This window comes from Arachis ipaensis, chromosome B9 (assembly GCF_059453495.1).
Source record: "Arachis ipaensis isolate K30076 ecotype BB chromosome B9, ASM5945349v1, whole genome shotgun sequence".
In the NCBI taxonomy this organism is placed as follows: Eukaryota; Viridiplantae; Streptophyta; class Magnoliopsida; order Fabales; family Fabaceae; genus Arachis; species Arachis ipaensis.
Genome location: NC_142444.1, coordinates 57557221 through 57575487, shown reverse-complemented (window position 1 = coordinate 57575487; position 18267 = coordinate 57557221). Strand labels below are relative to the sequence as shown.

Sequence of the window (18267 nt, the reverse complement as noted above, 5' to 3'; positions counted from 1 at the left end):
TCCTTAGATGCTTAAGTATTGTTTGATCCGGATTCTCATCACTCTTATATATCCCCACATTTTGCATCTCGTTTAGATAAGCAAGTTCAAGTATTAGACTATCCATTTTATGTTGGTACTCCACTTGGAGTTTCTGCAATGGTTCAATATATTTTTCGATCTTGTATTTTTAGAGTGAACACTGTTGATACCTAGTTGATTTGATCCTTCTTGAAATGATGGATGAACTTGATGTCATCTTGGGTATGGATTGGTTATCCTCTTATCATGTCGATGTAAGTTGCTACTACAAAATAGTGAAATTTGATATTCCACGCATTCCATCATTTGTTTTCTTTGGTGAAGGTTGTTCTACCCTGGCTAATCTTATCTCTTCTACTAGTGCTTTACACTTGATGGATAAAGGAAATCAAGGATTTCTTGTAGTAGTTAGGGACGTTGAAGCCAAAGTACCTAGTATAGATAAAGTTCCTGTTGTTAGAGAATTTTTAGATGTGTTTTCAGAGGAATTACCAGGCATACCACCGGATTGGGAGGTAGAGTTTTCCATAGACTTAGCCCCAGGGGTTTCTCCTGTGTCAACCCCTCCTTATCGCATAGCTCCCGTGGAATTACGGAAGTTGAAAATTCAGTTGCAAGAGCTATTAGACAAGGGATTTATCCATCCTAGTACTTCTCATTGGGAAGCTTCGGTCCTCTTTGTAAAGAAAAAGGATGCTTCAATACAATTGTGTGTCGATTATCGGCAACTTAACAAAGTAACTTTTCATTACAAGTATTCCTTGCCAAGGATTGATTATTTGTTTGACCAATTGATGTAGGATAAATGTCGGTTAGGAATTTTCACAAAATAATTCCATTGATAGTATAGTTCCAAACTAAGAAATAACCCTCAATCAAAGTTTAATTTGTTTGTCACAAGTAGAAACCCCAATAAAGATAACTGAAGTATTTAAACCTCGGGTCGTCTCTCAAGGAATTGCAGGGAAGTGTATTTGTTATTGGTTATGATGTACTTCTTTTTGGGGTTTTGGGTTTGTGAACAAGAAAATATAAATGACAAGAAAGTAAAACTAACAACTAAAATGGGTCTTGGCAAGGATCAAGAGTCAAGGTATCCTATTTTGGATCATTGACCACAATATGGTGATTACAAATGATTAATTCCACTTAGTTATCCTCTAACAATTGAAGGAAAGTCAAGTGGACATAATTGGTCCTAGAACCAATTAACAATCCTAAATCACCAATGGAATTGGACATCAATAATCTCAAGGGACCTAAGTCCTTAATCACAAGCCAAGAGTACCAAAATCTACTCTAAAAATCAACAAAGCATTTTATCAAATATTTGGAAGGCATAAAAGAAAAGCATGACAAAATAACAAGAAATATTAAATCTACAACTACCCAAGGCAAGAAAAGTAAGAATAACAACTCAATTAAACAATAAGAATCATGAAAACATAAATTGCATTAATTGAAATTAAAAGTAACAAAGTGTCATAAACATAAAGGCAACAAATAAAGAAAATGACAAATAAAACTAAAGAACAAAGATGTAAGAACAATAAACTACAAAGAAAAGTAGATGAAAATAAGAATTAAAAGCTAAACTTAGGAGAGATCTACCCTAATCTACCATAATTCCAGAGAGAAGAGAGAGCTTCTCTCTCTAGAATATGACATAAGACATGTTACTAATCTATCCTAATTTTTGTCCCCTTGTTTCCTCTTGAATTCTGCATCAAATAGCTTCAGAAATGAGTTGGATTTGGGCCTGAATGGCTCAGAAATCACCCCCAGCGTATTGCCTTTAAGTTGGTCACGTGCCGCTTGTCACGCATACGTGTGGGTGACATGTGCGCGTCGCTTGGAAAAATTTCCTCTCACGTGAACGCGTAGATGATGCATGCGCGTGGCCATGAATTTAACAAATCTTATTTCTTCATGAATTCTCCACTTTGCATGCTTTTCTCTTGACTTCTTCCATCCAATCCTTGCCTTATAAGCCCGAAATCACTCAACAAACATATCAAGGCACTGAATGAAATTAAAGTGAATTAAATTTAGCTATATTAAGGCCTAAACAGCATGTTTTCACTATGAAGCACAAATTAGGAGAAATTCATAAAATCATGCTATTTCATTGAATAAATGTAGGAAAAGTTAGTAAAATCTACCAAATTAGACACAAGATGAACCATAAAATTGTGGTTTATCACCAACTCCAGGGAGCTTCTTGTTTTTCCAAGATAGATCTTTGTTTTGGATACCATTAGTTAAAGATTAAGGGAGAAGACATTCAAAAAACGGCTTTTCGAACTCGATATGGGCATTATGAATTTTCGGTGATGCCCTTTGGTTTAACCAATGTCCCAGCTGCTTTTATAGACTTGATGAACCGTGTATTCAAGCCTTTTTTAGATCACTTTGTGATTGTCTTTATTGATGACATTCGAAGAGTGAGAAAAACATGAGTATCATTTAAGAGTTGTTTTGCAAACTCTAAGAAATCACAAACTGTATGTAAAATTTTCTAAGTGAGTTTTGGTTGGACTAAGTAGCATTCTTAGGTCATGTTGCATCAAAAGATGGAATCAAAGTGGATCAAAAGAAAGGGGAAGCCATCAAATAGTGGCCAAGACCTACATCAGTAGAAGAGATCCATAGCTTTTTAGGATTGGCAGGCTACTACAGATGTTTTGTCAAAGATTTCTCAAAGATATCAGCTCCTTTGACCAAGCTGACTTAGAAGAATGTAAAACTTCAATGGACTGATGAATGTGAACAAAGCTTTCAAAAGCTTAAGAAGTATTTGACTACTGCTGCAGTTCTAGTTTTACCTTCAGGATCCGGAGGATATTCAGTATATTGCAATGCATCTCGGGTAGGACTATGATGTGTTCTTATGCAACATGGTAGAGTCATCACCTATGCATCTAAACAACTTAAGAAGCACTAGCAGAATTACCCAACTCATGATTTAGAAATGGCAGTAGTGATTTTTGCCTTAAAGATTTGAAGACACTATCTTTATGGTGAAACATGTGAAGTTTATACAGATCACAAGAGCTTAAAGTATATCTTTCAACAAAAAGATCTTAACCTCAGATAAACGTAGATGGATGGAGTTGCTTAAGGATTACAATTGTACCATCTTATACCATCAAGGTAAGGCTAATGTAGTTACTGATGTATTGAGTAGAAAATCTATGTGTAGTTTGAATCACATTGCTTTATCAAGGAGACCTTTAGTGTAATAGATTCAACAAGTTGGAATCTGAGGGTGTATATTTTAAGCTCGAAGGGTCGGGACCACTCTTAGCTTATGTACGATCTCAGTCCTCTCTAATAGAACAAATCAAGTCTGTGCAAGGTGATAATCCAAAGTTAAGAAAGCTAATGGAAGATGTTCACAATGAGAAGAACTCAGATTTTTCTCTTGATCAAGGTATTTTACGTTGTGGTAATCGTTTATGTGTGCTAAATAATAATGACTTAAAGAAAGCTATTATGGAGGAGGCTCACAATTCTAAATATGTGATGAGCGGATATTCTATACACTTTTTAGTATTGTTTTCTTAGTGTTTTTGGTTATTTTTTTGTTAAGTTTTATCAAGTTTTCATATGTTTTTGTGCAAAAATCACTTTTTGGATACTACTTTGAGTTTTTGTGTTTTTTCTATGTTTTTAGGTATTTTTTGGGTGATTCTGGCAAGTTTTGAAAAAAGCCTGATTCAAGAGACAGAAAAAGGACTGCAGATGCTGTCAGATTCTGACCTCCGTGCATTCAAACAAAGATATCTAGAGCTACAGAGGTCCAAATGATGTGTTCTCAAGGACATTGGAAAGCTAACATCCAAGGCTTTTTAGAAATGTATAATAGTTCATACGTATCTTTGGAAATGATGGCCCAAAATGGGCATTGAACACCTATTTGACCCCATGCCTGGCGTTTCAACGCCTCGAAGGGACCAAGCTGGCATTTGGACGCCCCAAAGGGAGCAAGCCTGGCGTCCAACACCCCAAGAGGAGTTCCAGCACGTGGAGTCACCCCTAGCTCAGCCCAAACACTCACCAAGTGGGTCCAAGAAGTGGATTTTCGCACCAAGAGTCCAGTCTATCTCATTTCTATAATCTCTAGTTGTTAGATTAGTATTTAAATGAGAAGATCAACCCTGTTAGGATCTTCTACCACCCTATTTTTGAATTACATACCATTTTTCGGTAAGCTATGAGCAACTAAACCTCCTAAGTTAAGTTTAAGAGCTCTGCTGATTCTCATGGATTAATAATATTAGTGTTTCTATTTCAATATGTCTGATTCTATTCTCTTATGTGTTCTCATTCTTCAATCTCAATGAATTGAGGGTGAACCGTGATATTCATCCTTGTTCTACATGGGTTTCGTGCAAGTCGAGACCCGGATAGCATTAAACTAAAGCGAGAGAATGCATTGCGGATTCCAAGAGCGTGCTTGGGCAACTTTGGATATGTGACATGAAATCCTGTTGACCGTGGGTTACTGAGGTCTCTGTGGCGCTAAGGCTAGAGTTAGAGAAGCAGCACTCTCTGATTCGGAAGATCCGACCTTGTCTGTGGCGTTTTGAGTAGGATCGTGAAGGGGAGTGGATTACTTAGAGCTTCATCTTCGGCTACAGTGAGAAGCCATGAGTCAACTTGATGAGAGGACATGAGTTACTCGAATAAGGTGGACTGTTGTGGTTTAGAAGAGATTAACTTGATGAGAGGACATGAGTTAATCACTTACGGCTGCCATTGAATGAATCATTTGTTATTGAAGTAGACAGTAAGAAAAGTTAATCCGGAAAGAAAAAGCATCTCCGAAGTCTTAACTGAATCTTTATCACTCTTTTCATATCAATCTGGTATTTTGTTCTTTACTATTTTGTTTATGCTTTCAAACAAACAAATGTCTTTTCTAATCACCTGACTAAGATTTACAAGATAGCGATTGCTTGCTCAATCCGACAATCTTCGTGGGATTCGACCCTCACTCACCTTAGGTATTACTTGGATGACCCGGTGCACTTGCGGGTTCAGTTGTGCGGAGTTCAATTTCGCACATTAAGTTTTTGGCGCCATTGCCGGGGATTGTTTGAGTTTGAAAAATTACTGGACTATCTTGTTGTTTAGATTAGGTATTCTTTAAGCTTTATTTGCTCTTTTGTTTCTGTCTTTTGTTTTCTTTTTCAAAATTTTTTCAAAATCTTTTCTTTTCTTTAGTAATCTTTATTCTTTGTTTGAGTCTTTTGTCAGTTTTTAAGTTTGGTGTCCTATCCGTTTTCATATTTTTCTTTAGATTTTCGAAAGTGTTCTTATTTTTCCTTCTTGATATTCGAATTGTTCTTGGTAATTTTTCTTGTTTGATTTTAAAAATTTTAAGTTTGGTGTCTTATAGTTGTTTTTCCTTTAATTTTTGAAAATTACTGTCATTTGATCTTAAATTTCTAAGTTTGGTGTCTCTTAGTTGTTTTAACTTTTAATTTCTTTGTTATTTTCAAAAATTAATTAATTAAATAAAATAAAACAAAAAATAATTTTAATTTTAATTTTCTTTTTCTTCTAAAAATTCGAATTCTCCTACTCCCCTCACATTCGAATTCCATCTCTTCCTCTACCTTCATTCTTCTTATCTTCACCTCACTGAAAGTGCTCTATACTTTGACAAAGAGACACCTACCTTCCTGATGAGCGGATATTTTATACACCTTTTGGCATTATTTTCATATGGTTTTCATTATGTTTTGTTTAAGTTTTATTAAGTTTTTATAGATTTTAGTGCAAAATTCACATTTTTGGATTCTACTTTGAGTTTGTGTATTTTATGGTGATTTCAGGTATTTTCTGGCTGAAATTGAGGAGCTTGAGCAAAAGTCTGATTCAGAAGCAGAGAAAGGACTGCAGATGTGGTGCACGAAACTGGATCTGCAGAATTTACACAGATGGACCGGCAAGTATACCGGGTCATCCAAGTAATACCTAAGGTTAGCCAAGGTCGATCCCACGAGGATTGTTGGTTTGAGCAAGTAGTGGATACCTTGCAGATCTTAGTTAGGCAGATAGAAATTATAGTTTGTCACGAAAAGCATATAAAACAGATAAATAGAACGTTACTAGGTAGATAGGAATTCAATGGTGATAGAATGGTTGAGGCTTCGGAGATGCTTTGTCTTTCCGGATTAACTTTTTTTACTGTCTTCTTCAATAACCTTCTGATTCCTTCAATGGCAGCCGTAAGTGATTAACTCATGTCCTCTCATCAAGTTAACCTCCTCTACTGCAGCAATCCACCACGTTGAGATGACTCATGTCCTCTTATCAAGCCACCTCTAGGTTTGTCACTGTAGCAGAAGATGAAGCTCTAAGTAATCTACTTCCCTTCACGATCCTACTCAAGGTGCCACAGACAAGGGAGATCTTTCGGATCAGAAAGTGCTGCTTCTCTGACTCTATCTTTAACGCCACAGAAACTTCATGCACCCATAGTCAACGAGATTATATGTCACATATCCAAAGTTGCTCAAATGCTCTATTGGAATCTGCAATGCAATCTCTAGCTTTAGTTCAATGCTATTGGGGTCAGGATTTGCACAGAACCCATGTAGAACAAGGGTAATTGTCATGGGTCACCCTTAATTCATAAGATGAAGAACGAGGTTGCATAAGAGAATAGAATCAGACATATTGAATGAAAACTGTAAGATTATTCATCCATGAAACTCAACAGAGCTCCTAACCTTAATCTTAGGAGGTTAGTGACTCATGCTATTCGAAAATACAATGGAAAAAGTAAAAGTGGGCAAGAGTTTCTAACAAGGGTGAACTCTTGTATATATATACTAATCTGCTAACTCAGAATTACAGAAATTAGATAAACTAGTCTTGTAGTGCAAAAATCCACTTCTGAGGCCCACTTAGTGAGTGTTTGGACTGAGCTTGAGTATTTCCCACGAGCTAGTACCCCTTAGGGGCGTTGAACGCTAGCTTGGGACTTCCTTTTGGGCGTTGGATGCCAGCTGCTCCCCCATGGGTGTTAGACGCCAGGAATGGGGCTGGTGGCTGGCGTTGAATGCCAGTTTTGGGCCTTTATTTCCAAAGCAAAGTATAGACGATTATATATTTTTGGAAAGCCCTAGATGTTAGCTTTCTATAGCCGTTAAGAGTGCACTATTTGGACTTCTATAGCTCCAAAAAAGCTCCTTCGAGTGCATGGAGGTCAGATCTTGATAGCATCTGCAGTCCTTTCTTTGTCTCTGAATCAGACTTCTGCTCAAGCTCCTCAATTTCAGACAGAAAATACTTGAAATCACCATAAAATACACAAACTCAAAGTAGAATCCAAAAATTTTAATTTTTCACTAAAACCTATGAAAACTTAATACAACTTAAACAAAACATAATGAAAACTATATGAAAATGATGCCAAAAAGCGTATAAAATATCCGCTCATCAAGATGCTGTCAAGATCTGACCTCCGCGCACTCGAGGGAGCTTTTCTGGAGCTACAGAATTCTAAATGGCGTGCTCTCAATGGCTATAGAAAGCTAACATCCAGAGCTTTATTTTCGTACTACAAGACAAGTTTATCTTATTTTCCGTAAGTTCTATATATACTAGTTACTAGACTAGTATATATAGAACAAAGATCACCTTTATTAGAGATCTTTGCCCATTCTAACCTTTCCATTGTATTTTCATACAGTATGAGTCACTAACCTCCTAAGGTTAAGGTTAGGAGCTCTGCTAAGTTTCATGGATCAATAATATTACTGTTCTAATTCAATATATCTGATTCTATTCTTTTATGCAACCTCGTTCTTCATCTTATGAATTGAGGGTGACCCGTGACAATCACCCTTGTTCTACATGGGTTCCGTGCAGTTCCTGACCCGGATAGCGTTGAACTAAAGCTAGAGAATGCATTGCGGATTCCAATAGAGCATCTGAGCAATTTTGGATATGTGACATGAAATCCTGTTGACTATGGGTGTGTGAGGTCTCTGTGGCGCTAAGGCTAGAGTCAAAGAAGCAGCACTTTCTGATCCGGAAGATCTGCCTTGTCTGTGGTACCTTAACTAGGATTGTGAAGGGGAGTGGATTGTTTAGAGCTTCATCTTCTACTACAGTGAGAAACCTAGAGGTGGCTTGATGAGAGGACATGAGTCACTTCAACATGGTGGATTGCTGTAGTAGAGGAGGTTAACTTGATGATGAGAGGACAGAGTTAATCACTTACGGCTGCCATTGAAGGAATCAGAAAGTTATTGAAGAAGACAGTAAAAAAAGTTAATCCGGAAAGACAAAGCATCTCCGAAGCCTCAACCGTTCTCATACCATTGAATTCTCGTCTATCTAGTAACGTTCTATTTACTATTTTGTATGTTTTTCGTGACAAACTATAATTTTTATCTGCCTAACTAATATCTGCAAGGTATCCACTGCTTTCTCAGATCAACAATCTCCGTGGGATCGACCCTCACTCACCTGAGGTATTACTGACGACCCAGTATACTTGTCGGTGTATCTGTGCGAAACGTGCGGTGCCAGTTTCGTGCACTAAGTTTTTGGCGTCCTTGCCGGGGATTGTTCGGATTTGACAAACAATTAGATTATCTTGTTGCTTATATTAGGTACTTTTTGCTTTTGTTTTGAGTCTTTTGTCTTCTTTTCAAAAATTTTTCAAAACCTTTTCTTTTCTTTATTGATCTTTAACTTTTGTTTGAGTTTTTTGTTCTTATTCTTGTTAAGGTTTAGAACTTTCTTACTTTCTTTTCAAAAAAAAAAATTCAAAAATAGTATCTTTTGTTTGAATCTAGTGTCAATTTTATGTTTGGTGTCCTTTGTGTGTTCTTTGTTTCCTTTGAATTTTAGAAAATTGTCTTAGTGTTCTTTCTTGGTATTCAAGTTGTTCTTGTTTCTTTTCTTGTTTTGATCTTAAAATTTTTAAGTTCGGTGTCTTTTGGTGTTTGTTTTTCTTAATTTTCGAAATTTTGTGTCTTTTGATCTAAAAAATTTTAAGTTTGGTGTCTATTGGTTGTTTTTCTCTTTCTTCATTAATTCAAAAAAATCAAAAAAATATCTTTTCCATCTTTAATTAAAATTTTCGAAAATTTCAAAAAGATTTCAAATTTTAATTTTAAATCATCTTATCTTAATTTCAAATTTCGAATTTCAAATTTTATCTTTTTAAGATCTTTTCAAATTTTTTATTTTAATTTGATTCTTTCTTATCTTATTTTTCTTTTAAAATTTTAAAATTCAAAACTTTTTTAAATCTTTATCTTTTCTTATCTTGTCTTTTGATTAAATTTTAAATCATTATCTTATCTTATCTTAATTTTAAATTTCAAAATCAAATCTTTTCAAAAATTAAATCTTTTCAAATCTTATCTTTCCCTAATCCAAATTCAATTTTCAAAATTCAAATTTTAAAATTAAAAATTAAAAATTAAAAATTTAAAATTTCAAAATCAAATCTTTTTCAAATCTTCTATCTTATCTTATTTTCAAATATTTATTAATTAGTTACTTGTTTTCTTTTTCTTCTTTTTCAAACTTCTTAACTAATTCTTCTCTCTTCTTATTTTGAAAACTTTTCATCTCTTTCTCCCTCTTCTTTTTCGAAAATCATCATTTAATTTTCAAATATTTTTAGTTAATTAGCTTTTATTTTTGAATTTAATTAATAAATAAAATAAAAACAAAAAATATTTTAATTCTAGTTTCTCTTTTTTTTTCTTAATTTTTGAATTCCTTTACCCCTTTTATTGGAATTCTTCATCTCCTTCCTCTGTCTTCATTCTTCTTTCTTCTTCACATCTCACAGGGAGTTCTCTATCCGTTGACATAGAGCTCCCCCATTCTTCTTCTTTCTTGCTTTCTTTTTCTTGTTTACGAGCAGGAACAGAGATAAAGAACCTCTATTTGATCCTGATCCCGAACCTGAGAGGATTCTAAGGAGGCGTTTACAACAAGTTAAAGCACAAACCTCCAGAGAAAACCTCACAAAGCTATTCGAACAAGAAGCTGAAAACATAGATATGGCAGCTAAACAGAATAATAAAGGAGATGCAAGGAAGGTTCTTGGTGACTTCACTGCACCCACTTCTGACTTCTATGGAAGAAGTATCTCCATACTTGCCATTAGAGAAAATAACTTTGAGCTAAAGCCTCAGTTAGTTTCTCTTATCTGAATTCTTGCAAATATGTGATACTATTAAGACCAATGGAGTGGATCTTGAGGTCTACAGACTTATGCTTTTCCCTTTTGCTGTTAGAGATAAAGCTAGGATGTGGTTAGATTCTCAACCCAAAGAAAGCCTAGACTCTTGGGAAAAGCTGGTCAATGCTTTCTTGGCCATGTTTTTTCCACCTCAAAAACTGAGCAAGCTCAGCGTGGAAGTTGAAACCTTCAGACAAAGAGAGGGTGAATCGCTCTATGAAACTTGGAAAAAATACAAGCAACTGATCAGGAGGTGTGATAAACCACTATTTCATGGTTTATATTGTGTTTTATTTGTGTGGTTTTATCATGATCTTTGCCCACTTATTCATTAAATAAGCATGCATTTATATTTCCTTCCTAAAAATATTTTATGGTTGAAAACTTGCTTCCTAGAGACTTTTAATTATGTATTTTATTTCTCCCTTATTCCATTCGATGCCGTGATCTGTGTGTTAAGTGTTTCAGGCTTTATAGGGCATGAATGAGTTGGAGATTGGAAGGGAAGCCTGCAAAAATGGAAGGAACACAAGAAATTGAGAAGATGACCAGCGAGAAGCGACGCGGCCGCATGGATGACGCGACCGCGCGGAAGAGAGCAATTTGCAGCGACGCAGCCGCATGAACGACGCGTCCGCGTGGCAAAGCAGAAACGCGAATGATGCGTCTGCATGAGCGACGCGATCGCGTGACGTGCGCGATCTGCATAATCTGCAGAATTCGCTGGGGGCGATTTTGGGCCCTATTTTGACCCAGTTTTGGGTCCAGAACAGCAGACTAGAGCCAGAGAACATGCAGAAACCAGGGACGACATTCATTCCGCATAGTTTTAGTTTTTAGATCTAGTTTTACTCCTCCTCTAGGTTTTCTTTCTACACATTCATAGTTTTTAGGATAGGTTATTTTCATTGCTTTTGCATTGGGATATTGAGAAAAGTTATTTGCCTCATCAAGACTTCGACATTCTAGTTCGTTCTCTTCACTTGTCTCTTACTCTTCCATATTCCTTAATTTTATTTGATTTTATGATTGGATTATTTTAGCTTTTATTAATATAAGAATTACTTTTGCTTTTAATTAATATTTTCATCATTACTTGTCATGTCTTTCTTTAATTCCTACGTTAATGTTATGAATTTTACATTTACAATGAGTGAGTAGTTCCCTAACTTGATGGGGAGTTGATTGAAAGGAACCCTTGAGCGGAATGTTCAAGAGAAAGGTTGTAATTGAGTTTATTGTTGGCTTGCTCTCTAGTTCCTAACACCAATCCTCCCAAGAGTGGATTGGAAATTGTGGATAGAACAGCATTCCAACTTGTTTGACCTCCCCTTACTTAGTAAAGGATAACTAAACGTAACAACTCTCAATTGTCAATTAATCTTGAGAGTATTCCATCAAGAATAGGGCTTCCATGTAATCAACTCCCAGTCAAGGTTTTTATTTAAATTTATATAAATTCTCCAATTTAATTTTTTGCCATTCAATCAAACATTTTTGAAAACATTCTGATTAATAAAATAGCACCCTTTCCTGCAACTCGTTGGGAGACGACCTGGGACTCATATTCCCAGTATTTTAATTTTATTTTCTGTGACACCCTTCTAAATTGATAAGGCGGATTTTTGGCGAGTTAAGAACTATACTTGCAACGTATATATTTTAACAATTTTTAATTCGCTAATTTCTGCCCGCATCAAGGTGTCCTCCTGACATACTCTCAGAATGGTCTATCCTAGGAATATTCTATGATGGCCTATCTGAGATATCCAAGATGTCCTTGGATCATTCTGCCAGTAGATCACTCCACCTGAAGAAAACGCCTGAAGAGGTACAGAAACTCATTGAAATTGTTGCAAACAACCAATTCATGTACACTTCTGAGAAGAACCCTGTGAACAATGGGGTAGTTAAGAAGAAAGGAGTCCTGAAAGTTGATACTCTGAATGCCATATTAACTCAGAATAAGATATTGACTCAACAAGTCAATATGATCTCTCAGTACTTGACAGGAGTGTAAGCTGCAACTAGCAGCACTCAAGACACCTCCTATGATGGAGATGCCTATGATCCAGATCAAACTTCAATGGAGGAGGTAAATTACATGGGAGAACCTTATGAAAATACCTACAACCCTTCATGGAGGAATCATTCTAACCTCTCATGGAAGGATCAACAGAAGCCTCAGCAAGGCTTCAACAATAATCAAGGTGAAAGAACCTAGAATAGGTTCAACAATAGACTACCATTCCCATCTTCTTAGTAGTAGATGGAGACTTCTAAGCAGAGCCTTTCTGACTTAGCAACCATAGTCTCTGAGCTCTCTAAGACCAGTTACAGTTTCATAACAGAAATTAGGTCCTCCATCAGAAATCTGGAAGTACAAGTTGGTCAACTGAGCGAGAGAATCTCTGAGACCCCTCCTAACACTCTTCCTAGAACCACTAAAGTGAACCCAAGAGAAGAGTGCAAGGCCATCACTGTAGAAGTTGAGGCCGAACCCGAAGGGAGTAATCTAGCATTGAACAATAGTAAGGAAGTCCTTACTGGGCATTCAACGCCCATAGAAGCACGATTACTGGCGCTGAATGCCAATAAGGAAGACCTTACTGGGTGTTCAACCCCCAGGGAGGTACCATCACTGGCTTGAACGCCAGTAAGGAAGACCTTACTGAGCATTCAATGCCCAATAAGCCACCATCACTGGCGTTAAACGCGAGTAAGGAGCACCAAAGAAACACAAGTCCCTATTAAAGAATTGCTGGAACCAAAGGTTTATGAGGAGCCCATTTAAGTTTTCTTGAATGCTTGGTTGAAGATCATAGAATCTGCAGAGTACTCCTCCTCTGATGAGGAAGAGGAAACTAGGGAAGAGCAAGTTGTTTGGTACCTAAGAATTCTGATGAAGCTGAATGCCAAGTTGTTTGGCACAGAGACCTTGGAGGAAGAACCTTCAGTGCTTACCAAGGAACTTAATGCCTTGGTTCAGCATAAGTTACCCTAGAAGAAGCCGGATCCCGGACGCTTCCTGATTCCCTGCACCATAGGCACCATTACCTTTGATAAGGCTTTGTGTGACCTAGGGTCAAGCATAAACCTTATGCCACTCTCTGTAATGGAAAAGTTGGGAATCTTTGAGGTACAAGCTGTAAGAATCTCACTAGAGATGGCAAACAGGTCAATGAAAAAGGCTTATGGTCGTGTAGAGGATGTCTTAGTAAAGGTTGAGAACCTTTACATCCCTGCAGATTTCATAATCTTAGATACTAGGGAGGAAGAGGATGAATCCATCATCCTTGGAAGGCCCTTCCAAGCCACTGCCAATGGCATCATCGATGTAGCAAAGGGAGAGCTGATTCTACAGTTATGGGAGGACCACATCTTATTCACGATGCCTAGCCCTACTCTCCCTCTAACAAAAGAGAGATAGTTGTGAAACACCTAGTGTTCCAACCCTCTCTCTCAGTACAGAGTTATACAAAGCCCCCAGACACTAACTCTAAGTTTGGTGTGGGGCAACCATCATCAAGCTCTGAGTGGAATGGCAGTAAGAAAGTGCCCAAAGGCTGGAGAGATAAGAAAATCCCCACTGAAGGCCTCTCATCTGGCATGAGAGTCATCTTCACTGACAATTCAGCCATTCCACACACTGTGAATAGGATCCTGTCTCTAGAACATGTGGAACTTATCCATGAGAGCACAGGCAAGAAGTTCACTATAAGGGGCAAGATTCTGAGCCCCTATCCATCTTCGTAAGGAGCTAACCGTTAAGATAGTGACGTTAAAGAAGCACTTGTTGGGAGGTAACCCATCAATAATTAATGTTTTCTTGTTTTTCTTTGAGTTTATTTAAGTTATTTCAGTTTAATTTCCATATTTGTTTAAGTTTGTGATAATGTGCAGTAGTTAGAATAGAAACAAAAATAGTCAGAGATGGAAACAGAATACCCTGGAGCAGAATCCTTGCTGGCATTGAAAGCCAATCAGGGGGCAGAACCTGGGCATTCAACACCCCAACAGAGGAACAGACCTGGCGTTGAATTCTAGGAAGGAGGTTTGGTGAACAAAAATTAACTTCGCACAACTGAACCAGCAATTGCGTTGGATTGTCCAAGTAATACCTGAAGTGAGTTAGGGTCGATCCCACAGAGATTATTATTTTGAATCAAGCTATGGACCCCTTGTAGATCTTAGTCAGGTGATTAAAAAAGATAATTTGTTGAGATAAATGCATAAAACTGAAATAAGGATAAAATTACTTAATTTGAGTAAAACCAGTGATAAGAGAACGGTTGAGGCTTCAGAGATGCTTCATTCTTCTGGATCAACCTTTCCTACTGTCTTTCTCCAACTGTGAGTGATTCCTTCCATGGCAGGCTATAAGTGATCAACGCCGGTTTAATGGCCGCCAATATTCCTCCCGCAAGCTGAACGCCAGGTTAAGTGTGCACCCAACTTGAATGAGGGTGAAGCTCCTGCAATTCATCCCCTTGATGATCCTACTCAAAACGCCACAGACAAGGTCAAATCTTCCAGATCAGAGAATGCTGCACCGTTGGTTCTAGCCTCTATCATAAAGACCCTAATCTCCCCATACCTCGGCTGAACTGGTGTCTCGAGAAGTCCCCAACGAAGTCGTGGATTAGCCGTCTAAGAGATGTATAATCAAGCTGGTGGTTCAGTGATCTACTATTACAGACTCACACTGAATCCATGTAGAATGGAGATGAGTGTCACGGATCATCCTATTCATAAGGTTGAAGAGCGAAGATACATCTTAGAATATAGTCACACACGAATTGAATAGGACAGTTGTACTTTTATTAATCCATGAAAATCAGCAGAGCTCCTAACCTTAACCTTAAGAGGTTAGTGACTCATACTGTACATAATAGTGTTCGAAAATAATGGGGGAGGAAGAAGATCCTAAACATGGTTGATCTTCTCCTATATATACTAAGCTGCTAACTAAGGATTGCAGAAATAAGATAAACTAAGTTAACAATGCGAAAATCCTCTTCTGAGGCTCACTTGGTGAGTGTTTGGGATGAGCTTGAGTGTTTCCCATATGCTAATGTCCCTTAGGGGCGTTGAACGCTGGCTAGGGACCCCCTTTTGGGCGTTGAACTCTAGTTGCACCCTTGTGGGCGCTGGACGCCGGGACTGGGGCTGGTGGCTAGTGTTGAATGCCAGTTTTGGGCCTTCATTTTCGAAACAAAGTATATACTATTATATATTTCTGGAAAGCCCTGGATATTAGCTTTTCATAGCCGTTGAGAGCGCACCATTAAAATCTCTGTAGCGCCAGAAAATCTCCTTCGAGTGCAAAGAGGTCAGATCCTGACAACATCCGCAGTCCTTTCTCTTCTTCTGAATTAGACTTCTGCTCAAGCTCCTTAATTTCAGCCAGAAAATACCTGAAATCACCAAAAAATACACAAACTCAAAGTAGAATCCAAAAATATGAATTTTTCTCTAAAACCTATGAAAATATAATAAAACATAATAAAAACTATATGAAAGCAATGCCAAAAAGCGTATAAAAATTCGCTCATCAAAACACCAAACTTAAACTGTTGGTTGTCCCCAAGCAACTAAAAACGAAGTATGATAAAAAAATATAAGGATGCAATAAATTTCAGAGTTCTCAATGAAACTCAGTTTCAAATAGATTAGCGGGACTAGTAGCTTTTTGCCTCTGAATAGTTTTGGCATCTCAATTTCTATTGAGGCTTAGAATTATTGGCTTCTTTAAGAAATCAGAATCCAGATGATATTATTGATTTTCCTAGTTACGTTATTTTTAATTCTTGAACACAACTTCTTTAGAGTCTTTGCCATGCCCCTAAGCACTTTGTTTTCCAGTATTACCACTGGATACATAAATTCCACAGACACTTTAACTGGGTAAACCCCTTTGGATTGTGACTCAGATTTGCTAGAATCCCCAGTCAGTGGTGTCCAAAGTTCTTAAGCATACTTTTTTCTTTGGACCATGACTTTAACTGCTCAGTCTCAAGTTTTTAACTTGATACCTTCACACCACAAGCATATAGTTAGGGAACCAGCTCAATTGAACTATTTAGGCTAAGATATTTCTTCTTTTTGGCCCTCGTAACCATTGATGCTCAAAGCCTTGGATCCTTTTGCCCTTGCCTTTTGGTTTAAAGGGTTATTGGACTTTTTGCTCTTACCTTTTGGTATTAAGAGCTATTGGCTTTTTCTGCTTTTTATTTCTTTTTTGCTTGCTTTTTTTTTCGTGTAAGCATATATATAATTTTTTATTGATTTTTGTTGCTTTTTCTTGCTTCAAGAATAAATTTTTGGATTTTTCAGATCATCAATAATATTTCACTTTTGTCATCATTCTTTCAAGAGCCAACATTCTTTACTCCAATATAAAAAATACACTATTTATTCATACATTCAGAAAACAAAAGCAATGCCACCGCATCATATAATTGAACTAATCTTAATATATAACTTGAAATTCATGCATCTTACTTTTCTTTTTCAATTAAAAATTTTCTTTTAAGCAACGTGAGAGATTCATGGAATATTTCATAACTTTAAGACATAAAGACAGATGATCATACACTAGAAACAGACAATGGAACAAAATACATGAAAAACAGAAAAATAAAATAAACAACAGGGGAGTAAAGGAAACGAATCCACTTTAGTGATGGCGGCTACTACTCCTTCTGGAAGATCCAATGGAGTGCTTGATTTTCTCTATGTCACGTCCCTGCCTCTGTTGTTCTTCCCTCATAACTATTTGTTCTTCCCTTATATCATGGAGGATGGTGGAGTGTTCTTGATGTTCCATCCTTAGTTGACCCATGCTAGTGCTTAGTTCTCCAAAAGAAGTGTGCAAATGATCCCAATAGCCTTGGGGAGGAAAATGCATCCCTTAAGGCATCTTAGGAATTTCTTGTTGAGGCAGCTCCACATGCTCTTACTGTGGTCCATGTGCTGCCTCTCTAGTTTGCTCCATCCTCTTCTTGGTGATGGGCTTGTCTTCCTCAATAGGAATGTCTCCTTCTATGACAATTCCAGCGGAACTGCATAGATGACAGATAAGGTGAGGGAATGCCAACCTTGCTAAGGTGGAAGGCTTCTCAGCTATCTTGTACAACTCTTGAGGTATTACCTCATGTACCTCCACCTCACTTCCAATCATGATGTAGTGGATCATGATGGCTCTGTCAATGGTCACTTCTGACCGATTGCTAGTAGAGATGATAGAACGTTAGATAAATTCCAACCATCCTCTAGCTATAGGCTTGAGGTCAAGCCTCTCAGTTGGATAGGCTTGCCTTGAGCATCCCTCTTCCATTGGGCTCTTTCCACACAAATGTCTGTGAGGACTTGGTCCAACCTTTGGTCAAAGTTGACCTTCCTAGTATAAAAACGTGGGTCTCCTTGCATCATTGGCAGATTGAGCGCCAATCTTACACTCTCTGGGCCGAAATCCAAGAGACGCCCTCGGACTACAGTGTGCCAATTTTTGGGACTTGGGTTCACACTTATATCATGGTGTTTAGTGACCCATGCATTGGCATATAACTCTTGCACCATCAAGATCCCAACTTATGGGATTGAATTAGTTAGGACTTCCCAACCTCTCCTTTGGATTTCTCTTCGGATATCTGGGTACTCATTCTTTTTTAGCTTAAAGGGGACTTCAGGAATCACCTTTTTCTTTGCCACTACCTCATAGAAGTGGTCTTGATGGGTTTTGGTGATGAATCTCTCCATCTCCTAAGATTCAGAGAAGGAAGCAACTGCTTTCCCTTTCCTCTTCCTAGAGGATTCTCCAACCTTGGGTGCCATAAGTGTGAATGAAAAGCAAAAAGAAGGGCTTTTCCAACACTAAACTTAAAAGCTTTGCTCGTCCTCGAGCAAAATAAGAAGAAAATAGTAGAAGAAGAAGGGAATAGAGGAGATGGAGGGAGATAGTGGGTTCGGCCAAATGAGGCTAGTAGTGTATGAATGGTGTGTGTTGGAGAGGTGGT

At 37.5% G+C, this 18267-nt stretch overlaps 1 protein-coding gene across 1 annotated transcript in view; it reads left to right on the top strand.

Moving 5' to 3' along the window:
* The first annotated feature begins 218 nt into the window (after positions 1-218).
* LOC110266848 (uncharacterized) overlaps positions 219-18267 on the top strand; it is a 37571-nt gene continuing 19522 nt past the window's right edge. The window contains exon 1 of the mRNA XM_021111887.2: positions 219-758. Within this exon, the coding sequence (XP_020967546.2) occupies positions 219-758 (540 nt within the window). The remainder of the gene's footprint in view (positions 759-18267) is intronic.